Raw genomic sequence first — 25874 nt, forward strand, 5'->3', positions numbered from 1 at the left:
GTTAAGCCATTTGATGGTGGTGATCACATTCTTAAGAAATGATTTGGTATCTCAAAGCAGTTTCTCAGCTAGACAATGAGCAGAAAACCTTTTGCTAGTTTTGGAAGTTTAAATTGTCAAACTTCAGTTACTTCTGTTCAATTTGGGATTAAAGTTTGGGATTAAAAACACATGAGCAAAAATCTCATAACCCCAGTTCAGTCATGAGAGAAACACCAGACAAATTTCAATTGAGGGATATTCTACAGAATATATGTCCAGTACTCCTCAAAACTGTCCAAGTCATCAAAAAACAACAAAAGTCTGAGAAACTGTCGCAGCCAAGGGATACTAAGGAAACAAGAGGACTGAATGTAATTTGGATTCTGGATGGGATCCCAGAATGGAAAAAGGACATTAGGGCAAAACTGAGGAAATCTGAATACAGGTTGGGCTTTAGTTAATGTGTCAATACTGGTTCATTAATTGTGACAAATACACTATATTAGTGTAGGATGTTAATAATATTAACAATGGTGGAAACCGGTTGTGGGATATATGGGAAAACTGTGTACTGTTTTCATAGTTTTTATCTAAATTTTAAAATACCTGAAAATAAAACGTTATTTTTAAAGATGTGGGGATACATTTTTCAGGAAAGAGTCTCTGCCATAAGCTTACTATAGCAGAGCCTGAATGCTACTGTTTGATGAATGAAAGAAGTCCGGTATTCTTGGAGATCTTCTCTGTAATCCTCCAGGCTGAGGCATCACTTAGATTTGGCATTTGAGACCCTTATTGTTGACCTACGAAATTCTGTTTTATGTCTGTCTCTCACTTTGTTTCACCATAGTATAGTATAGGTTATAGGAGCAAGAAAACTGATTTTTCTTTCAAGATCCACCATATGCCAAACATGTACTGGATTTCACTAAAATTAACACATCCAATTTTTAGAAACTTGTAGGATAGGACTACCCTTTCTACAAAAGAGGAAAACAGACTAAGAAGAGTAAGTTACTTGGCCAGGCACAGTGGCTCACACCTGTAGTCCCAGCACTTTGGGAGGCCGAGGTAGGTAGATCACTTGAGGTCAGTAGTTCGAGACCAGCCTGGGCAATATGGTGAAACTCCATCTCTACTAAAAATACAAAAGTTAGCAGGGCATTGTGGCTTGTGTCTGTAATCCCAGAGAATCGCTTGAACCCAGGAGGCAGAGGTTGCCGTGAGCTGAGATCGCACCACTGGACTCCAGCTTGGGCAACAGAGCGAGACTCAGTCTCAAAAGAAAAGAAAAAAAAAGAGAAGAGTAAGTAACTTGCCCAGAGTCACACAGATGTTTACTGACAGACTACATGAGAGCCTTGTTTATTACTTGACTCCAATTTCCAGCCTTTCTACCTTCTCATATATATGCCTTCTTTGTTATGGTAAGATTCAGATTAGCAAGATACTCTTTTTAACCTGTGCCTATGTTTTAAAAAAAATTTTTTTTAAGTTTGACATAAGTATAAGCCAGCAGGAAGTGGCAAAAACAGTACAGATGCTCCCCAACTTATGATGGGGTTACCTTCCAGTAGACACATTATTGAAAGTATCGTAGGTCAAAAATACATTTAATACACCTAACCTGTAACTTAGCCTTGTATGCTTTAAATGTGGTCATTAGCCTACAGTTGGGCAAAATCATCTAACACAAAGCCTATTTTATAATGAAGTGTTGAATATTTCATGTAATTTATTGAATACTGGAAGTGAAAAACAGAATGGTTGTATGAGTAAAGTACAGTTTCTACTGAATACATTTTGCTTTTGCACCATTGTAAAATCAAAAAATTTTTAAGTTGAACATTTCTTAAGTTGGGGACTGTATTAGTTCATTCTCACAATGTTATAACAACATACCTGAGACTGGGTAATTTATAAAGGAAAGAGGTTTAATTGACTCACAATCCCACAAGGCTGGGAAGGTCTCAGGAAACTTGCAGTCTTTTGCATTTCACCATGAAAGAGTTCGTCCAACTTTTTAGGTTTTTATTACAAAATAAATAGTGTTTTCTCTACCCTCTCTGCACCTCGTATTTGAGGAATTCTCATACTTCTCTTTCAGGATGTCTTTCCCCACCCATTTTGTTTATGGTGGTAATATTATACCAATATGGCCAGCTTTTATGTACTTTGTGATCTCGCTACTATGAAGTTAGCCCCCTTCAGCATTTATTCAGAATAATGCCTCTTAAAAAAGTGTTTAATGATTTCATAAGGTCCTTGGTGTTTCTTAATGTCTTCCTTTCTCTTTTTTCCCTCCCCTTTTCCCCTCCCCTCTTCTCCCCTCCCTTCTCCCCTCCCCTCCTTCCCTTCCTTCCTTCCTTTCATTTTTTCTCTGTGACCATCTGTATGTTCTTTTCTTTTTGTCTGCCTTTTAGTGTTAAAATGGTCACCTGACGACCATCTGAGTTGAGCTTTGTCAAGAACTAAGGGCTGAAGTTCTTTTTGTTCAGACTATGTTTCTGTTACCAGTATTGAGGGACTAAGGACTTTCAAGCCCTTCTCATTCTCCCAGCCTGAGAGATATTAAGATAAGGGAAAACTAGATTTTGCAGGTAAACTTTGATTTGTTGAATGCCTGCTTTGTGCCAGACATTGTGTGCTACGATATATTCTATTAAAAGGATTCAGGAAGGGCATTTACTCTTTTAGCTACTGGAGTTTGATTTTCTTTATTATCATGCTGATCAGTGTACACTGGCAGTGTGGCTGATTGAGTGGAAAAGGGAGAGCCACACTGTCTTGTCACTCACCTAGTTGATAACAGATTCAGGACAAGGACTCTTGTCTCCTTTCTAATACAATATTAGCCCTAAACCCAAAGAAGTTGAGATGTTTTGTCATTCTTTAGTTTTTCCCAAAGGGAACATTTTTCACAACATAAAAAGTTAGCTGATTAGAATTAACTTATACTTTATAAGAGATCAGTGCATATCTAGAGGCGACATAGTAGAATTTTCAAACAATCAGAAATCTCATAAATCGGAATCTAAGGGAAAACAAATATACCCTCCTGAACGTTGTATAATTGGGTATCCAGAAAACTTTCTAATTTTATTTTGCCTTCATTTTTAGACTAACTTGCAATTACTCCAAGTTGCTAGGTAGCAAAATTATTATGGTACTAGCTCAGAATTTGCTGTATTTTAATCAGCTTTGGTGACTGAAAACACAGAGAGAATGTCAATGAGGGAGAAAAGTTTTCCTTTACTGCCCCTAGATAAAGCAGATGAAAATCTGTTTTTCTCCACGGTAGATTCCTACTCCTTGCCAAAGATACAATAGACAACATTTATAAAAATACAATCTTTGTGCATGTTGCTAGGTTACTCAATTTTGAGCCTTTTTCTTTACAATACATAATCATTTAAAAAATACTGAAAGAGGTAAGAAATAGGGAGTGGAAACCAGTAGTGTGAGTAAATGGGAAATTGATATCTTTAAGGCACTAGATATGGTAATAAATATATTAGATTACTAGAAGAGAAAAAATACTTGAATAGTAGCCAAGAAAGGATTCCAATTACTTACAAACTACAGTGACTAACTACTTTCAATTCTAAAATCCCCTATTTTAATTTTTCTAAGTTTCTGAGAAATGGGCATTTTAGTATTGCTCCTTAAAAACTTTTTTACTGAATAAAATAATTTTCATGAAATTACAAAAACATAGGATCTGCTCATATTGATAGTGTGTTTGACTTACCACTCACTGTATTGTGTCTCACTTAGATTACCAGCAAAAATATTACTCACATCTAATGATATTTCTGGGTATCCTATAAATGAACCCTGAGAGGTTACCTGGAGAGTCTTGTAATGCTCCCTAGCTACTCCTGTATATATTCTATAAAATATAGCCATGTAAAGTATGAAGACAATCTGTTACTGTCTTCCTGCCAGGGCTGGTCAACTGGCCATCAGACACTGTGGTTGCATCTGGTTGTCCCCTTCTTCCTACTGCTCCATTGTCCCCCTTTGGGTGTCTCCCCCTCCTCCCTGTGCTGGTGCTGCCCTTTCATAGGCCTTCTCTCAATAACTGGGTCTCACCAGGCTCCTTTCTGCATTCCTAGCTTTGTACTTGTTGTGTGACCTGGCAGGAGTGCTTCTCCTGGGTTCTTTGCAGATCTGGTTTCTCCTTCTCAAATGACACCACCTTAGAAAGCCCTTTCCTGAGCATACTGTGCAACTCAGAGCTCCCTGTTAGTCTCTATCACAGACCCCGTACTTACTTCCTTTTTAGCACTCCTCAAACACCTTCCCCCCACTGAAACATAAAACTCTATGAGGATAGGGACATTGTGGACACTCACATATTAATAAGTGATTGAAACATGAATGCATTTTTAAAAAGATCAGTACCAACATCCTAAAGGCTCCTGGAGAAGGGCATTTGAGCTGACTTTGAAAAGTAGAATGTGAAGATAGCCGGGTGTAGGAAAACAAGAGTTTGAGAAGAGAGAGGCTTGTGTCAAGGTGATTTTATAAAAAAAAAAAAGCTTTGGTATGAAGGCAGGCATGTGCATGTCTTTACTGGGCTTTGTGGAGAAAATAGAGATAAAGAATAAACTTTGGGGAACCAGGAAAACCTTTTATCTAGGAAAGGGACATGATCAAAATGGCACCAGTGTGGCATCTAGTGGATGAGTTGAAGGTTCAGGAATTGCTAAGAAGTAAAAGCATCCACACCCTACTTCCTGTCTTTGCTGACATATATATATATTTGGCCTCATCAGTAACAAAGCTCATTAATACTCCAGGATGAAACAGAATAGAAATACAAACTGGAATTGTTTGTTTAATCTATATTTATGCATTAACAAATATTTACTGATGCCTGCTCCATGTCAGTCATTGTACCTCTGATCCATTTGGGCTTGTAAATCTGTGTATGTGATACTTGGCGATGTTTTTGCATACCTAAAATGAGACACCACTTAAGAGATGTAGCTGTTGATACTCGAACCAGTGAAGACAAAGCTGGCTTAAGAGATTTAGCTGTTGATACTCGAACCAGTGAAGACAAAGCTGGCAAATATCTCCCTAAATAGGAAGGATATGTATTTAATTTGGAAAATGTCAATTTATTTGTTACCCTACACAGTAAGAATTAGATATCTAGAAACAACTACAGGTATGAAATATAACTGTTGAAATGTGTGCTTCTTTTAAGAAACTCCAAGAGCAACATGGAAGCATGTGTTGTTTTCTTGTCAGTTTTCCTTCTCATATGCCATTTGCTCCTGAAATACCCAATTTTTTTTCTGCCCAGACCTACACACCCAACCCACTTTAGCTGTACCATCCTTAGATTACTATGTCACAAATTTTACCTTGTTTTGAAACTGAAGTACAATGGCTGATTTTGCTATTTTTGCATTTATTTGCAAAGCTGAATTCTAGTAATTACCAGCAAAGATAATCGTTTTGCACAAAAAGAGGTATATTTCTATCTTGAAACTAGGTTATATTGTTAATGCCACAGAAAAGGAAATGGCTTTTTCAGAATATTAGCGTTTGTAGCTCTTGCTTATTGATAGGGAAAAGTTAGTTGCCATAGTGATCTAACAGCCTCTGGAGGGAATGCAGTCATGGCCTTAAGCATCCGGCAACCCACTCGGTTGAGAGAGCCCCTCTGAAAAGGATTTCCTTCCATGGAAATTGAGTTTCCAAAATAAAAAGAGTTTATTTTAGCTTAGATTTGCTTATAGGTTTGTTTCGCACTTTTACCTACTGGAATTAAAGGAAAAACATTTATAATAAAGACAGCATATATTTCTTCAGGGATGACATTAAATAATAGATTTTTGTGTTAACCATTCCATAAATGTGTTCTCAGACACACAAAATGATCTTTATACTTTTATTCTTGTGAGCTATGGAGCTTAAAAGCAAACCACTTCAAACCACTTCAACCAGATGTTGATCCAATAAATTTATCAATATTTGGGGTTTTTAGAGTTTCAGTATATATTCTTAGGTGGAGGGAACTTTCATGGCCCGTCAAAATCTGCTCAAGCTGTGCTGGGTGAAACAGCACTCATCTATAATACTCATGTAACATCAGCCAATCTGCAGTCGGTTGTTCTGAATTCTACATCACTCACAGCGCAGGTTGATGTGTGAACACTGTATTTACAGGACCAAAACTCAGCATTTGCTCTGCAGCTGTGTGTAACCGTTATCAGTTTGGCACACAGCATGACTGCTTTGGAGGGAGAATAGACACTTCTCATCCCTTTTGGCATTTATGAAGTAACCGAAGTACCTACTGCTGAAGTGATTCACTTGAGCTTAATTAGATTTGCTACATAATTAGCATTTGAAGAAACCTAAAGAAAATCCTTGGGGGTTGGTTATTTGTTATGTCAATTGTAAGCATGCTCATTTGGGGGGGACTAGGAATTGAAAATGATGAAATTTAATGCACCGTAAACCCAGATGTATTATATGCATATATAATTTTTTAAAGAGTTTTTAAAAGCTATGCTTCGCAGGGATGACTGAAATGCTTGTCTCAGACAACTGAGACCTGTGCAAGGGGACTGATCCATCTGCATGTGCCCATGTCTGCTTGATGGCGCTTATGTGTGTACAACTAGCTTTACACCTCTCATGAGAGCCCACAGCTCTTTAATAAACACCCCAGTGCCAGCCGTGAGGGCTGTGCCAATAACCACCACTTGAAGCTGGAGAGTGCAGTGTGAGACAGTGAGATCCTATACTGCACTTGTATTTACATTTTAAGGTTAATTTAATTGCAGTGGCTTGTTCTGGTATGTGTTGCTTTAATTGCAAAGAAAAAAATGAATTTAATTTTATACTCGAGACATTTCTTTAAATACTCCTGAAGTTTGTTCTTTAGTATTAGAGTTCTACAAAGTGAATTAACTGTGGAGAATAGCTGTAAAATACTGAGAGGAGAGGTTAAATTTTATATTCCAGTTTAAGTTAAGGCTAGGATAAAACTTGTGTAAACTATGTTTATGTAAAATATTTTCTAATCTGTCAAAAAGTTGTCACATTTTAATCAAATTACTTAGTTACCTAAATTTGTCTAGCCATAAATAAGGAAATAAATGAGAGGGAACAAGTTTAATTTATTGATGAAGCACTCTGATGATTTTTTTTACCCTTATAGTAAAAAAAAAAAAAAAAAAAAACCTTCAAACTTACATCCTACCATAGGTTCACCATCAAATCTCAAGTCAGAATCAGGTTCAAATCAGAATTCAAAACCAGTTGTAGAACTCAAGTGGCAGCTCATGCCCTGCATGCAGGCAAATGGCTAGGAATTAATCAGAAAGTTCCACCCGTGTCCATCCTTCCTCTTATTTGCTCATCTTCCCAGCAAGCACTAAAAAGAAAAAAAAAAAATTACAAATTCGTACAGAACCTACTGTAACTCTGATTTAAGAGATCCTGTATTCCCCAATGACCGACCCCCTAGCTCCCTCAAAAAGGAATTAAACGGCTAAGCTTTTTATAAATGTTTTTAAAATCCTTATTGGACTTGACATAAACATGCAGATAATTCTACTAGTTTCTTTTTCATAGGTACAATAATAGCACTAAGTACAGAATTCCCCTTGTATCCAAGCAAGACTTTTACGAAAACTTAAATCTGAAGTCTTATGCAGTGCACCTAAAATTAACCAGGAGACTTGGTGCATATACCAACAAATGTTGTACACCTGTGTGATAGTGGTCACCTCACTTAACCTCTCCCAGCTTCAGTTTCTTGTCTTTACTACTACATAAAGTTGTTGAAAGGATTAAAGGAGACTATATAAATAGCTATTTTTATTTATAATTAAATAATATCTGTGTGGTTACTATTTAGTCTGGGTAACTAAATAGCTGGGTTTTTTTGTTCTTTGTACACATGCACATATTCCTTTTTTAAAACAGGCATATGAGCAAATACATTTTTTTCTATATGCCTCCATGTTGTTTCTCTGGATTTCCGCCAGGATGGGATGTGCCAATTATGCACGGAATTGTTTGCGTGTCCATGGGTGCTTATATAAGTCATTATCTTTGGTGTATGACAAATACACAAACTCCTGTATCTCTAGTAGCCTGTAATTCCTAATTGAGGGACATGATTGAATTTATGTAGTTTAGCCCCAAGTAAGTAGATAAAAATTATTAAGTAAATGCCCTGGTTCATCTAAACAAAATATGTGACTAATAGCTTTTTATATGAACTATATACATTTAGTTTACCTGTTTATTAATAAATAGTATCTCTGAGCATTTTTAATTTTATATTTTATACTTAACTATGAAAGTATCCAGAACCAGATTCCAGTCACTAACTACCTCTTCATTAATGGATCAATGGTTTTATCAGATTTATTAGAAATTTGTCTATACTGAGCATGTAATATGTACTTTGTGAAAATAGGTATAAAACTGGGCTCATCTTATCAGCATACCATTTACCCAATTATGGGAGTAAAAAAGGAGGCATGTGTATTTTTCCCCTAATTCTGAAATGTCTCCCAGTTCTTGAAATTTGAATGTGAAAATGTGTGCATGCAAATTAAGACATTCAGTCTGAAAGGCTTCTTTGTATAAAATACTAACCAAATTTAAAGTTGAACCATAGGGTAAATATAGTAGAAAAGTATATTTTGAATTCTGAATTTGATTTCCATTGGATACAAACAATAATTACAATTGCTAGATGTGTTTTAATGAATAGTTTGAACTCATCATGCTAGCAAAAATCATCTGCATATAAATAATAGAGCAATTTCAAGCAATTTTTTCTTACTTAGGTCAGATATTCCTGCCAGAAACTTGTTTGCTTTGTTAATTTGTTCAATTATTAAACTTTGAGAGTACAAAGATAAATTTACTAATGGGGTTCAATTAACAAATTTCTGATTACATTTCCCTAATGATGATAGTATAGAACATTTATTTCTGCTGTGCTTTATTAGTAAAATTGCAGTGATCTGGTGACTGGAATTAAACTGCTGAAAAATGACTTGGTCTGATTTATTCACTGAGCAAAACCAAGCTTTAAAGGCTGTGTTGCTATGGCACCCAAGATTAACTGTTAAAAAAAAAAAAAGTTTAATTTTAGTAAAAACATTGGTACATCTCTTTTGGCATTGTGTTGATAAAAATAGATTCCCCCCTCCCCCTTTTCTTGTCTTTTTTATGTTTAGCAAGTCCTTTGCATTCTTTTAAACATACACTAAAATAAATTTAGCATATTTAAAGAGAAGGGAAAAAGCAGTAAAATAAAACTGTTTTATCAAAAGATTACAATTTGTAAAATAGCAAATATTTCAGTCATCATTTTTTATATGTATATATCATACTTTTTATTTTGTCTAATTTAATCCTTTCAAAAACTGTCTGGCTTCTCATACTTTTTAGAAAGATGGTGCCAGAGAGGGAGAAATCACTCTATTCTAGTAGTTTCGTTTTGTAATTAGTCTTCAAACTTAAAAACAGGTTGCAAAATTGGGACAGTGACAAGTTTTAGGAGAAATCTTAATGTAGCTCTAATATTTCAAATTCTAAAAGAATATGTTTTGTGTTTTGTGAGACAAAGAATTGTCTGGTTGCTTTAGCCAGGATTGATTTCTGTCTTCAGAACACCATTTGGTGGTGTTAGACTGCTAGATGAAGAATTTTGTGGGGGGAAAAAAAAAAAAAAAAAGAAGAAGAAAAATTGAATGCTTTGTATGATCATCAAAAACCACTTTTCAGGAGTATTTTACATTTCTTGGTGCCAAGCAAATCAGAAATCCTACCTTACAGAGAGCGATTTGTTCATGAGATGACCCAGTGCTGCAAGTCGCTTATGTTTATCATTATGCCTCCACATTCTAAGGAAATTCCACTTTCAAACGTTGCCGTCAGTGCTTTCTTCTATAGGAAGAATTTGAACTATAAAATTTGAGAAGCTTCAGCGTCTGTGGAAATTTGAGAGCATTGCCTTTTTTCCTCTTTATTGAACGTAAAGTATTTTAACAAAAGCATGGTAGCCCAGTACATTTTAAATGTCAAAACTTGCACATAGTGTATCTCATAAAGAATTTAAATTTTAGACTTTGAACTTTTAAAGCCTCAAACATCTTTAGAGGCTGACTACAGCAAATAAACAGAATGTTTTGCAGAGAGATTTAGTGAAGAAAATTTTTTTTTGCCGTTGTTTCTCACAGTGCTCTGCAGGTGAAAATGGTGAGGAAACTTTGATAGTTCAAGACTATGCAGGGGAGAATTTGAAAGCAGAAACAAGCTTTTACAGATTTTACCTGGAAAAACAAAGTGGTTTATATGAGATGCTAGTTCTTATTACCTTTATGATTGCTAATTTAGATTTTATAAAAATTGAAATGAGTTAATATTTTAAAATATTTAAGTATGGTCTCTGGACCACAATAAGCACAGTGTACTTTTTTAAAAAGTGACTTTATGTAAGATTATAAATTACAGAAATGAGTTGTCACTTCCTTGTTGTTACTTATTTCTGATTTTAAAATAGCAAAATTTATAAAGCTATAGTTTTGAGAAAATAGTAATTCATATTCTTATAATTGTTATAATCTCTAAATTAATACATAAATTATTGATTTAATGTTAAATTTTGATTTTAAAATTTATTTCAGTTTCTATAGGTAATATATTGAGGTTCTGACAATTTTATATTAATGTATGATTTTATTCTGACACAGCTGTTGAATTTGAACCACTAATTATTTCTAAGAATTTGTTAATACCATTCTCCAACTTTGTTTTAGGTAGCTAGATTGTATCCAGGGAAACCCATTTAGATCAGAAATAACATTTCTTTCTAACTTCAAAAAATAAGCATCCACTTTAAAAATGGAATCTGAATTTAAATAAAAATCCTAATTTAGGATTCAGTTCCATTCTTTAACTAGCAGAAAGAAATCTTAGCAAAAAACACAAAAAAACAAAAAAAACCAAATTTACCAAATTGCCAGTAATTTGCATTAAGGAGGAAGAGATGGATTTTTTTTTAAGTCAGCAGACATTGAAGAAGTTAAGTAATAGAGATCTCAGATTTTAATTTAGTCAAGATTATGATTTTACATAGAAGCACTGTTGAAATAGGCTTGATAATAATGTTTTAAGTGTTATACAAATCTGGATGAAATTATATTATTTACTGTCTTACTCATTGGTTCAACTGTGTTTTAAAAGTGAGAGACCTTATATCAATGAGTGTTTGTTCTGTGCATCTCATGTGCATGGTGTTAACAAAATAAAATAAGCATACTTCTAACATTTGGGGGAGCATCCTATTAGTTTGGGGGTAGGTTAGGGACTCTGCTTTCCAAATAATTGATAGATCCATGCTCTTGAAAAATTGGGTACATACTATTTTTAAACTTTATTTTTCAAACATGATATGTATTGTTTAAAGCATTAGCTTAAATGAAAAATAATATTTTACATTCGTAAAGTTCTGTTTATTTAATTCAGTAATGAAATTAATTTGGAGTTGTTGGCATACTGCCTTCACAGGTTTCTGTGACTCATTTGCTGAGAAAGTGTGATTCAAGAGACCAGAATCATTTTTTTCTCATTTGCTGAAGCTCATGTTTTGACTATGGGCAAATGTTCGTGGCAGATTTAAAACAAATTTAAAGTAAATATTCTGTGATAATATTTGGGAGCTGAGTGATGTCTAGCCTTACATAACTAGGACAAATATAAATCTGTGAGTTCACGGACTTTAAAAGTATCAACTATACATCATTTTAGAATACTGGTTTTGTTTTTCTCATATTCTTAGAGTTTAACTCTTATGCTGCTAATTATGACCTCTAGAAGGTAATTTTATTTAGAAGCAAAATATCTGCTGTTTTATTAATTTAATAATTAAGGACTAAATGGTGTTCCAATTTAGGTTTAAAAGTAAGCACATTCACACAGCATTTAAAACTATTTCTTAATGTTTTTTTCCTAGAGAAGAAGTGATAGCTCCATGATCGCTATATGTTCTGTTCAATACTCATTATATTTATAATTTATATTACATGTATATTTATCCATTATATTTATAATTTAGTCCTGTCCAAATAAAATATATTCTCATAGTTAAGTGTGTTGTGGTAGTATAATGATTACATGAAATAACCTGGACCTTGCTGTTTGCAAAGTAATTTAAATGTTCATTTTCTGAGTTGCTACTTGGAAATTAAGTTGTGGAGTGATGTTTCTCATTGGTTCAAGGAGCAACATAAAATCCTGATTTATCAGATAATCCTACAGGAAACGTATGCCTGTTTTGACTTATGATATGTTTCTTAGTACAATGTCCTGCTTTTCTGGCTTTCCATTAAATGTTTAGAAAAATTAGTTAATAGTTTTGCAGGAAAAGAAAGGAAATTTATCAGTCTATACCAGCTATATAAGAAGTAGGAACATATATAAAAGACCTATAATTTTCCGATCTCACTTTGAACTTTTCTTCACAGTTTTCCAACTCAAGATGGTATATAGTCTTGCACAATGGGCTGTAGCCAACTTTCCGTCAGAAGAACTGAGTAAAAATTATTCCAAAATTGTTCTTAGAAATAAATCTGAGCCTGGAATTGTCTTGCATTAAAAAACAAAAAGCAAATGATTGCTTTAAAAGCACACCAAATGATATTGGATGGTCTTTATTCTTGACTCTGTTTTTTAAAGTGTGTATACGTTCATTACATCCAGTTGTCTATTGGGCTTTTTTACTCTAACTTTTCGGAAGTTGACTGACAGGCCACTTTTCTATAGTGGGAAATAGGCGCCTTGTGTGCGCGGAGGGATTTCCAGCCCCGCACTGCGGTACTAGCAATTAGCGTTTGGGCGTCCTGCACCCCACCAGGGGGCAGCACCGGACACTGCCTTTCCTAGAGGCCTGAGTGCATTTAAGGCTTTCTGGCAGTGCTCTCCACCCCTCTTCCTCATACAGCCCTTACGTATTTTTGGTATTTTCTTACACATTTTAGGCTTAGTAACTGTTTAATAAATGTTAGCTGTTTAGGCATTGTGCTATACGGATGCTACTTTTCAGGTTTGACCGTTCTGTGTACCTGAATTTTGTCTTTAATGATAATTTGTTCTATTATTTAAAATACCTTGTGTTTATTATAAATATGGGATTCCTTTAACTTGTAAAATCTAGCAATTATTGAGCACTATGACATGTCAGGCATGAAACCAGGTACTTTTTATATGCTACTGCAGAATCTAAGTAGACATAGAGGCAAGATAACAATAGAGTCATAAAACAATATGAAACTGCGATAATGGGGAATTGTAATACTTCTATTTTGATGTTGAATAAACGGTATAAACCTCCGGGAGGTTAAATCACAATGGAACAAAGATCCCTTCAGATAGAATTCCAAATTCCGTGCTGTATCAATTATATTATGAAACCGTGCCATAAAAATTGTTGAGGGTGAGTGAAGCCACGATGTGTAATGCCTGAGACAGAGGTTTCAGTGATGTAACTCCAGTGACACTGTGACAAGGAGAATTAGGGATTGACATACTTAAAACTTGAATGGAGAAATAGGGTTAGATATTGAGAGATCCCAAGGAAACCTGTGAAAACCTTAATATATGTGTTTTTATGTACACGTAATATGTAACATATTACATTCATCAAAACATGGGAATAAATTGACGTACTCTTAATTTTTAAAAGCCCCATAAATATATTTTACTTAAAACCATAATGGGTCTTATTCTTTTAATTTGTGCTTGTCCTCTCTTACCTGCTAGAAAATTTAAAGGTTGTCTGTCCTTCCTAATTTTAACAAGATACTTCGTTTTCCAAAAATGAAACAAGACAAAAAGGTAAATTTGTTTTGTTTTGTTACAGAAAATAGTCAAATGAAGATATTTTGCCTGTGTCTGTGATTTTAATGATTTGGAATTGTTATTTCACATTGTTTGCTTTCTTTTCTGGCTATAATGTGCATAGCAATCCAGATGGCTAATATATAAACAATTGGAGTTATGCTTATTAGAATCATTTAGTGTGGCTTAGGAGGTTCCCACTACCCAGGACCATCTGTTCATTGCTCTGTGTATTACCTTCATGATCAAGTTTGTGTTTTCAGCTCCTTCACATATCTTAGCCTACACCTTTCTTTATATGTGAAAGAGGCTTCTAAGACTGAACTTAACTCATATGGCCCTCAAGGCTATATTGTCAAACCTTGATAATCCAAGCCTGCCTTCCACATTACCATTCTTCTTTATTCCTAATTCATTTTTTTCCCTTATCATTGCTATTCTCAATAGTAGGGTCTTAAAATTTGCAGAAGAGTGACTAAGACAATGGGCTTTGTAGTCAGGTTTGAATCTTACTTGGCTGTGTATGTAGCGATTTGATCTTGGGCAACCTCCTTTATCTTGGTTTCCTCACCTGTGAAATGGAGTATAATACTGACTTCACGGATTTGTTAAAATGGTTAAATGAGATAAAATATAACTCATTTAGCCCATGCCTGGTTTATTATTAACATAATTTAGAATGAAAATTCTCCTGTTGCAAAAAGGCATATTCAGAAGTAAATTCAAATACTATATTCTAAAATTTCACATGCGTCTTTTGGAAGAAATAGCTACTTTTCTTTAAGCACCTGTCATATGTGCTTTCACATTGCCAACAGAATATATGTAGGCGGTACTAAATTGTTGTTTTGGGGTTCATTTTCAGTCCTTCTTACTGGATCCTGGGTGCAACTTTAGACCCCAAGTAGCTAGAGAAAAGTTTCTCTAGGTGTCTGTCGCCTCTGGTTGCATGTTACACTATAATCTGCTTTGGAGCCTCACAGCCACATATGTTATTGTTCCACGTGAACTGAGCCAGCTTACATACACAGCTCTGTGGGGAGAAAGACCATAAACGAACACTCCTCATTTCTAGCCCATATTCTGCATAATACATGTAAGTCTCTCAACAGCCCTGTAGGCTATGCCATTACTTAATTCCCAATTTATGTGGCTTACTTTTTCTGAATGAAAAGTCATCAAATATGGTTTTTAAGTTATGGAACAGAAGAATATGATTAATCTGAATTGTCATGAAAATTCAGGGCACATGGTTGCTATGGTTATGGCGTCATGTATTTATAATGGAGAGATACTTTGTCTTCATTAATCTACAAACTTGCCAATGGGATTCGGTATTTTTTTTCTGTGTGTGTGTGTGTGTTTGTGTGTGTGTGTACATACGTACGTACGTACATGTATACAGCTTCTGCATGAAAACACTGAGGCTGAACAAGGTGTTCTGTTTTGGTGGTAGTGCAGAGAAACATACTCACACATAAATTATTTATATGTGAACCAATTCAGTGAGAAGTAAGTACAGCTGCTTAATTGACCTAAGGGTCTTATTTCCAACTGCTTAAAAATAAGTGTAAAGTGAAGTTCATGGAAGAAATAACTTAAGGCTCTTTAATATACTTTTGTTGGTGAAGAGAATTTCAAGCTGTTTCAGTCAGTTAGCATATATTCTTTAAAAAACTGATATCCTATTCATAGTCTTCTCTTATATATCCTTGAATTATCTTCCATGATTTTTATATTTTATATACTTATAATAGCGTATTATAACAACTTAATGCTACATAATTTACAGTAATCGTTTCCAAATTAAGGAAGCCCTATGTGTAAAATCACAAATTTATGTAACATAACACAGGAACTTTTATTCATATAAGAAAATCATTATTCACTTTACTGTTTTCCTTTATTTCAGCATCATTTATTACAAAATTAATACTGTTTTCGAAAAACCAAAACAATATATTATAAAGCACAACGTGGAGTCTTCTCTCACCTCCTTGTCATTCCCAGCCTCAAAGGGTAACCACTGTTTACAGTTCAAGTGTGTCTTCACAGCAGATGTTTTTCTATGCTCATGCAGACATATAGATGTATTCCTGGAAAGAGTGATGCTTGCATTCTCGAGAAGTTAGGAGCATTGCTATTTGAAAAAATAAAAATCCAGTTTGATGATGTTAGTCATTATGCTGAAAGGAGTGATTTTAACAAATACCAACAGATCTTCTTGTGGTAGGCCAGCTTTCCAAGTTACTGGTTCAAGAGAACAGTCATTTTATAACAGGTATAAAATCAAAGATGTTTAGTAAAATATTTTGCCCTTAATTTTCCATGGATAGCTTGTTTATGAAGAGTTCAGTATTCAGGGAAGATGGAAAAACAGCCCTGTGTCAGCTAAAGTAATAAAACCGACTTAATCCCAAATTGACAATTTAAAGCCCTTTAAAATTACTTGTTGCAAACAAGAAACAATCCACCCAGTCTGTCATCTCTTTTCAGCTTATTAGTAGTGGAATCTCTTAGGTGGCTCTTTAAACCGTGTGTATTAAAAGTCCTAAAGTTGTTCATGGAGATTTCCAGTTGCTAGGGAATACCAACACTTATTTGGTGTTTGATATTGTAAATCATGATAGTTATTGGGGCCAAAGGGAGGTCTGTAAATGTCCAGTAGGTTCTCTTTGGAGCTAATTTGTGCTGTTTGCATTTTCTTTCTGCCCCAATACACTTGTCACTGGAAGAAATCACACAGGGGGTAGGGATAAAGCATGAGGTATCATGATTCCTTCATGTAAAAATTTTGCTCAAATTAAAATGTGAACATATTATAATATGTAAAAAAAACTGGACCTCCTTAAATCCTTTATAAAGCAAGGCAATGTGTAAACATATGAATAAATACCAAGGTTTTATTTTAAGTAATAGCTGTGAATGTTAAAAGTAATATTATTTTCCTTAGAATAGTTTAATCACATATCCCTTTTAAATGTTTTAAGCCTTTAAACGTTTTATTTTCAGTCTGGGCTTGGGGGCTCACACCTGTAATCCTAGTAGTTTGGGAGGCTGAGGCTGGGGGATCACTTGAGCCCAGGAGTTTGAGACCAGCCTGGGCAACATAAGAAGACCTCATTTCTGAAAAAAAAAAAAAAAAAAAAAAAAAAGAAAGGGAAGAAAGGGGAAGGAAGGGAAGGAAAGGGAAGAAAAAAACGAAAAGAAAAGGAACCAAGGAAGGCGTCGGTGATATGCACAAGTGGTCACAGCTACTTGGTAGTCTGAGGTGGGATTGCTTGAGTCTGGAAGATCGAGGTTGCAGTGAGCCGTGTTTGCACCACTTCACTTCAGCCTGGGCGAGAGAGTGAGACCCTATTTCAAAATAAATTCAAATTTGAATATTTTACTTGAGTAACATTTTTTTTCTCCTGAAAATAATTTTCTACAGTGTTCTACTGTGGTTGAGGTTTTCATGTTTAAACCAGATCTCTAGCTTCATGGGACCCATAGTCTCTCATGGAAGACAGATAATTGGGCAACTACAATGGATTATGCCGAGTTCAGTGCTTTGGGAGCTCAGAGCACAAGCCCCTTCCTCATCTGCCCTGTAGGGCTGGGGAGGTGCTGTCAAGGAAGGCTTCCCAGCGGGAGTGATTCCTCGGGTAATAACCTGAGATTTGTACACACATCAGTCAGGCAAAGAGCTGTGGACTTGGGGTGTGAGTGGCCAGAGACCCAGCATTATCTGCAAAAGCCAGACTATGAGAGAGATGAGAACATAGTTAAGTAACTGATAGAAGTTCAGTCTGGCTGGGGCATGGAGGAATTACAAACATTTATTATGAAAGTAATACATGTTCATTGTATAAAATGTGAGAAAAACAGAAAATGAGAAGGTATATATTATTGCCAGTTTCATGCTGCAGAGTTAACTACTGTGAACATTTGTTGCATTTTTATAATTCTTTCCATTTATATTCATAGAACAGCGTATTTGATATTATCCCAGTTTGGCTTAGACAATAGATATATATACAGGTATAAAATGCATATGCATACATGAAAACACATAATAAAACTGGGATCATGCTAACATGCGGTTACCTGCTTTTTTCATATTACAGTATACTTAAATATTTTTAATGTCCTTAGATGCAATTGTATTTTTAGTAAGTGAAATATTTTAAGTTGCACTATTTCATTTCTGTGAGTAAAAAAAATTCTTGAAGTTAAGCATCCTGACTCTGTCTGCAGGAGGAATGTTTCTTGAACCTAGAGGCTCCTATATCAAGAGTATGTGGTTATGACACACCATTTCCTCACATTTTTGAACCATTCTACATCCCAGACAAATGGAAGTGTTATGATGCCCTTCGAAAAATGATCAACTATTGACCATATAGGTAGGTATGCATCTTGAGAAAGCTACTATGTGCCCCTGACATTAACGTACTGTTAACCAAGACACAGCAATCATCAGTGTTTTGTATTTTGGTAAAAGGCAACTTTCAGAAGAAAATAATGTGCTTTAGAAAAAAAATTCAAATTTATAGTAGTATATTTACATTTTTGTTGTTGTTGTTGTTCTGAGATGGAGTCTCACTCTGTCGCCCAGGCTAGACTGCAGTGGTGCAATCTCAGCTCACTGCAACCTCCCCCCTACCCCCGAGTTCAAGCGATTCTCCTGCCTCAGCCTGCTGAGTAGTTGGGATTACAGGCGCCCACCACCATGCCCAGCTAATTTTTGTGTTTTTATTGGAGGTGGGGTTTCACTATGTTGGCTCAGCTGATTTCAAATTCCTGACCTCAAGTGATCCACCTGCCTTAGCCTCCCAAAGTGCTGGGATTACAGGCATGAGCCTCTGCACCTGGCTATATTTACATTTAATAGAAACATATCTAGCATATGTATATGTGAATTTTTTTTTTTTTTTGAGACCGAGTCTCACTCTGTCACCAGGCTGGAGTGCAGTGGTGCGATCTTGGCTCATGGCAACCTCCGCTTCCCAGGTTCAAGCGATTGTCCTGCCTCAGTCTCCTGAGTAGCTGGGACTACAGGTGTGCACCAACATGCCCAGCTAATTTTTTATATTTTTAGTAGAGACGGGGTTTCACCATGTTGGCCAGGATGGTCTCGATCTCTTGACCTTGTGTTCCACCCGCCTTGGCCTCCCAAAGTGCTGGAATTACAGGCATGAGCCACCGCGCCTGGCCTGTATATGTGATTTCTAAAAAATAGATGCATGCATATGTTAACATTGAATAGTCAATCACTAGATGAAGATGCTCTCTACCATGGTTTAGATTGCAAGTATACTTTATACCATTGTTTCAACTTCAACCTTTATTTTTGTATATATTTTTTCAACTACTTAAACTGTTCATGAATAGGCATACTTTCTGTATTTAAAAATGGCCCCTCAAGCACCGTTAATTTACATTCCAGTTATTTACATGATAATTCATGACATTCTGAAACTTGCCTGTATATTATCTGAAAAATGGATTTCTTGAGCAAAAGATCTGTTTATTGTATGTAAGGAAAAATTTTACCTGAAAACAAACAAACAAACCCCAAAACCCAGCACCACTACCATTTCCAGAAGCTTTTCTAGCAAGTGAATATTTTTTACATAATGGATAATAAATGGTATTTATTCATTATGATTTTCTAAGTAATGCTTATCAACCCCTTCAGTGGTGTTATTCTAACAAAATGAATACATTACAAATTATTAAGTTAGCTTTTCAGAGTTTTAATATAGAAGTTACTATCACTGACACACTGATTTTGAAATGTTTCAAAATGAGTAGATATGATTAGATCCTTTACCTTTTAATATCTAGTTTTTCCAAAAATGATAGTAATATCTTTTGAAGAACCATGCTTTTTCAAAAGCAAAATCAACTCTGTATAATAGCACATTCTCTACTTTTTAAAGATCAGAAATGCTAGAATTCTTGACTTTTGTGTATGGGTAGTAAATCTAGCTCACCGAAAATCAGAGTGAAACGCCTTTACATTTGTGCGGATAGAGAAGTTAACTCTCCCTCATATGTCACTGTGCTACCATAATCCCTACATTTTCTGTCTGTTCTAGTCTAAGAATATTGTTATAGATGGAAGTTAGGACCATTAGCCCACAGATGTGTGTATTCTCTCAGACATACCGGTGTAGATGCTATATTTCTGATGTCTTCTTAACGTCTGTGAAAGCAACTGGCATCTACAATAAATCACACTTAGAATTGGTTAGAGGACTCCCTCACTTTTGTTGTCCATGTGGTTCCCTTCCGTGGACCAGCCGTAATAAAGAGCCAAGGTAATGATGGTGGCCACGTGCCTCGTTGCTATTTTTAAAGTAATATTCAGATGTGGTTTTAAATTTAGATTATGTATTCCTTTTGAAACATAAGAAAAACATTTAAACCTATGCTGAAAATACGATAACAGAAAAACAACTCCAATATGCTAAAAGTTAAATATGGTATTTAAGAAAATAGTCATGTATGCAATTGAGAATGTCTATAATTTATTTTACAGAAAAGCTGGAAGATTTTGACTAGATATGGAAATATTTTTTCTGAATTTTTTTTTTATATTTCCTCCGACTTACCTCTTTTTGAAAAGAGAGTTTTTATTAAGTGAACCATCATGATATTGGCTGAAAAGTTCTACATTCTATTATTATATTGTAACACACATGTATTGATGATTTTCATTAAGAGTTTCAGATTAACTTTGAAAAATATTCCACATGGTAATCTTATAAATTCTGTTTAATTACATCCGTAAATATTATGTGTGTGATAGTATTCAATAAAGTAAAATCAAATTGTCTTTGGGTTGTATGTGTTCTTTTTTTTTCCTTTAGTAAAAAGTTTTTGTTTCAGAGTAATAGCTTGTGAATTGGTTAATTAAATCTGAATTAAAGTACAGTATTCACTATAGAAATGGTGACTTCTCAACTTTATTGTATTTGGTTCAGTTCTTTATGACCAGGATGGTTATATGTTGACAGAACTTCTAGAATGTTTTCCCTCATTCTTCCCTCTTGCCTGAACAAGGTGTCGTAATGAATGTACTCACCTCCCCAGTATGTGGTGGGTGGTGGGGCAGAATTTTTCCTACTGCCTCTCTTCCGTGAGATGGACAGCCTAAGCCTGTCCATTACAAAACTGCCAAGTTTTAGCTGTAGCTGTAGTGTTTGTCATGATGTTGCAAAGCAATTTTTGCCCATGTTCTTTATATTATTACTTAGATAAAAAGAAAAAACAACAGTAGCAACAACAGATGACTCTGACAGGAGGAAACCTCCTTATTGGGGACATTGTCCAGTCCTCTTGTTTCTTACTCTGCCTCTTCTGCCCTTCACCACATTTTAGACAAGCCTTAGCCTTTCTAAATAACGAATCCTCCAGCAGAACCCCTCATCCCTGACACACCTCCCCTCCCATAGTTCCAGAAGATTTCCTCTCATGGGTTCCAGGAAAAAGGTCTCTACCCCCATAAAGCAAAGAATGAGGGTTGTCATGTTTTCCTTTCTCTAGAAACACTGGAAAAAAGCAAAAAGAAAAAAAAAAAAGAACACTTTTCTATAACTACAATTGTATGTGTCCCTTTAAAACTGTAATTTAACAAGTTGTGTCCTATCTATTTTTACCAGCAATTTGAAGGAGGATACAGAAGGTCACTTCTGTAGATTACCAGAAACTTGGAGGCAAAGTAAAGGCACTTGATCACAGAGTCTGAATAGCTATGATCTGAAATAATGAACCCAATCATTTGTAAAAATAAAACCCTGTCCTTGGATTAAAAATAGAAAAACTTGTACAGCATAGGAAGGGAAAAGATGTAGTTTGTCAGCAACAAGTTTGGAAAAGATTTAGGGAGTTCAGTTGGCTTACCATACAGAACATTCTGAGTTTAAGATGCCAAAACTCAGTATGGACTTTGGCTTTGGTCTTTGTTCTCCACTAATGGCTCAAAGCATCCTACAGGGAACTCTGCACTGACACCGTCAGTCCAGCAGAACAGGACATGTACGGTGGTCTGCCACCTTGGCCTACAGTGGGTTGTAGTTAAACATATTGATTTTAGTGGAATTAATTTGTTATGGCTGTTGTATCTTTCTAATGCTATATTTTCTATTCATTTGGTATTTTAAGGATTTTCTCTTAGCTATTTTAATTTTACTTTCTTTAACTCTATTTTTGAAATAGCAAGTGTGAGAATAACTATGAGGATGATCTATGTACTAAATGCCTGTATTTAAAAGCCTCTTTTCACCTCTAGTTAGCCCTGCAGTCCCCACAAGTAAACACTCCCTTTTCTTCCAATAAACCTTTACAGTTAACACTAAACTCAATCTATGGCATAAGACATACATACACATTTAATTTATTGCCAAAATACATTTTTGCATGAAAGAAAGAGTCCATATTATGAAAATAAGAAAATAGTGGCAAGAAGGCACTTGAGAGATTTTAAATGAATGCCAGGTCCAAAATCCTCCACTGCTCCCGGACTCACATAATAATGTCAGCTTCTTGTGACAACATGGATCTATAAACTAATTTAATTTCTGTGGTTTAATGTGTCTAATTCTTTCAGGAAAAAATATAATAACTGCATTCTATGCAACTAATAGAATAGCTAACTAAAAGACCTGTGTACATTTAAAAAAAAAAATAAGATTCAGAACTTCTAGAAGGTTTTCCCTCATTCTTCCCTCTTGCCTGAACAAGGTGTTATATAGCTAACTAAAAGTTCTGTGTATATTTAAAAAAAAATGAGGAATAAGATTCAGAAAATTATCTCAATTCCTTAGGTTTAAATCTCATAATCTAAAAACTCTTGGTCAAAATGTTTAGAAGACCCACTTAGAAGGTCCACATTTGGTTTCATGTAATCCCTTTCTCATCAGCTTGCCTAGAGTGGATACATGTGGTTTCTGGCTGCCTAGCATCCCGGCCTCCAACTTCTAGAAACAGCACTGCTGTTTGTTTAGAGAACTCCCTCTCCCCACCACATGTGGTTCTGGAGAGGCTGCCAATCCCAACACTGTGCAGTGTTAGCCACAGAGATGGCCCTGACCCAGACCCAGCCAGGTACCTCAGAATAGAAAGTGAGGATACCCATGCAGAAACAAAAAGTATTAGACTCAGCCTTGTCGATGACACTGCAGTCTAAAAGACTGTGTCTCAAATTTTCACCTGCTCCAAGTACACCTGAATCTACAACTGATAGCTGCTAACCAGCTAGGCACACAGACTATGTTACTTTTAGCAGAAATCTTTGGCCTGATGGATGAGGAACATGACCCCAAAAAAGTCACATTGGAACCTCCAGGGCAACATGAGATTTAGAGATCCTGATATACTTTAAACTTGGGCCATCGGGTTTGGAAAGCAATAGAAAATATTCATATATGGTTAAAGATTTAGAAACCCTGGCACCTCTCTGAATATACTAATTAGAGATATTTACCAGAAAAGTTGGAAATAAAACAGTAACAAGAATGAAGGTGTCATAACTGGAAGGACTGGAACTGAAAATAGAAACAAGTAAAAAGGTGTATATCTAAATAATTGTCTTAAATACACTTTTATGTGAAGTGATGGCTCCATATTGCAAAAATAAGAAAATAGTGATGATCATAAATATGACTTAATTTGACAAAGACTGGAGTAGTAGATTTGCCAAAAGGAGTTCAAAACTTCTAAACTCTTCATCTTTAGGAAAGAAGAGTGTAACTGCATTATTCTGCTGTTAACCTTGAAAGTTTGATAATGGCTTTTAAATGCTTCAAAAACTTAACCACGAATAGAACTAAAAGCAGCATATGTGTCTTCCACATCATTGCACAAGTGGTCTATACTAAATGTATTATTTCATTTCACAAACATTTAGTGAGTGCCTGTTATGGGCCGGGCACCGGGCTAGATTCTTAGGTACAAAGTTAACTAAGAAATGGCCCCTGCAACACAAATGAGGGGTGGGTAGTGGGGGGACAGCAAGGAAAGAAAAATAGGATAAAGCAAAGTCAAACACAAGACATCAATGTAATCAGGTGAATTCCCTAATTAATAAGAAAGAACTTAGGTTGGGTTAAAAAACAAAATCCAATTAAAAGCTGTTCACCAGGAAGTCTTGAAATAAATTGACCTAGAAAGGTGAAAATTTGAAAATGGAAAAATATGTTAGGCAAAAATGAAAATGAAAACAAATATGGCATAATTTTTATCAGATAAAATAGAAGAAAATATGCATTCGAAATTGACAAAAGGAATACATCATAGTGAAGGAAAGTATGACAGTTAAATCCTTTATGTTACAAATGTGTAGTATTAAAATACAAGTGAAAACTTTACAGTTACAAAAGATATGGAGAGAACAGTTGTAGAAGATGACTTTATCACTTTACTTGCAATTTGATAGATGAAGTAGACTAGAGTAAAAGAATATAGGCTATTTTGGTTATATACATAGTAGAATAGAATCAATAGAAATATGTTTTAAACTTTTTTATTTCCACAAACAAACTATATCACCTTTTAAAGTATACATAAGTAGTTAAAACTACTGATCATGAATAAAGAAAAATAACAGTAAATTTCCCAAGGAAAAGAATATTATAAAAGCACCATGTTTTCTGACCACATCCTAGATCAATAGTAAATATTCCAACTACATGGAAATAAAAAAGTACCCCACTTAGAAACTGTGGAGCCAAGAAGGAAATGTAAAAGTAATGACAAAATATTTAGAATATGAGATCACTGATGTGCTTCAGCTAAGATTCTACTCAGAGGTAAATTCATAGACATTAAATATTTTAAAGAAGAAAACTGAAGATATAAGAATGCGAGAACAAAGAAGGAAAAGTGCAAGAAAAACGAAAAATAAAAGTAGTAAGTTCCACATGAGGAAAAACTAAAATTGAAGTTTTTTTAAATAAAAATAGTGGGTTTTTTTTTTCCATTTTACTGTATATGTCTGTATCCTATGAAGGTTAAGCTATGTTTTTATGTAATCATGGTATCTGCAAATACAGACCATGTATGGTTGTGTTTGCATTGGTTAATACTGCAAAGCTCCTTTCTTTGAGGGAGAAGAAATAATTTTGCAAAACCTAATAGTTGGCCCACAGTGTTGATAAACAAAAGTCTTCATTATTAGGATATTTTATTCCACCATTTATATAAAATAATTATCAGGGTCTTGATTTGCTAAAAGTCCTTTTGTTTCTTGCTGAGCCCTATTTGGCTGTTGTAAGTATTTTATTTACTATGAACCCTCATAAGATTCAGTGGCTATAAAGAATTAGAATAATTATTTCAAGAATGTTTTCTTGATCATTTGGAACATTTATCTACTTATTTATCATGGGTTTTTGTTGTTGTTGTTTACTTATTTATTTTTGCCTTCCATCCTCAATGTTTTATTGGTTCCAGGACAAGGACCATTAGTCCATTTTGTTTACAACAAATTCCACAGAACCTAGAGTAACGCTTGGTCTACAGAAGGCTCTCAATATGTTGCTGAATGGACAGAAGAAAGGAAGCGAAGGCTTATCCCTGAGTTATACTTTGTACCTGAGAAACACTTTGTTAGAGGCCTGTTTGGTTAATGTGCACATTTAAAATGATATTATGTACATTTAACCTTGTATAGTAGTTCTTATTTATTACATCAGACTCATGGGGTTGTACTTCATTTCTTAAAGAATTCCAGAAACAGAAAGAGTCCTTCATATAGGGCTAAATTCCAAGGATCCCCAATAGATAAGCTTTGTTTATGTATTTTTAGGCCTATAGTCTTCAGATAGATTTCAAAACCATCTCTTTGTTAAGTAGCTCTAGGACAATATTGTGCATTAAGGTGTCTATGTGTGTGTGTATATATATAGACAAAGTAGAATACTCATTCAAAACTCAATTTAAGGGTGATGAGGGCAACTTTTCTTCATTTCTTTCATCTTTTCTGTTCTTGTAGTTAGAAATGGAGAGTTGGC

At 35.0% G+C, this 25874-nt stretch overlaps 1 protein-coding gene across 3 annotated transcripts in view; it reads left to right on the top strand.

The window, feature by feature from the left end:
• Positions 1-25874, top strand: part of BCKDHB (branched chain keto acid dehydrogenase E1 subunit beta) — a 253397-nt gene that overhangs the window by 220298 nt on the left and 7225 nt on the right. Inside the window, exons 10-11 of one of the 3 annotated variants that reach the window (XM_008969443.4) lie at positions 18112-18260; positions 20402-20698. In XM_008969443.4, coding sequence (XP_008967691.1) covers positions 18112-18252 — 141 coding nt within the window. In that variant the 3' untranslated portion in view covers positions 18253-18260; positions 20402-20698. Of the gene's footprint in view, positions 1-18111; positions 20699-25874 lie in introns of those variants that run through there. The other 2 variants (XM_055113913.2, XM_055113912.2) reach the window with 2 other exon arrangements.

This window comes from Pan paniscus, chromosome 5, assembly GCF_029289425.2.
Source record: "Pan paniscus chromosome 5, NHGRI_mPanPan1-v2.0_pri, whole genome shotgun sequence".
In the NCBI taxonomy this organism is placed as follows: domain Eukaryota; kingdom Metazoa; phylum Chordata; class Mammalia; order Primates; family Hominidae; genus Pan; species Pan paniscus.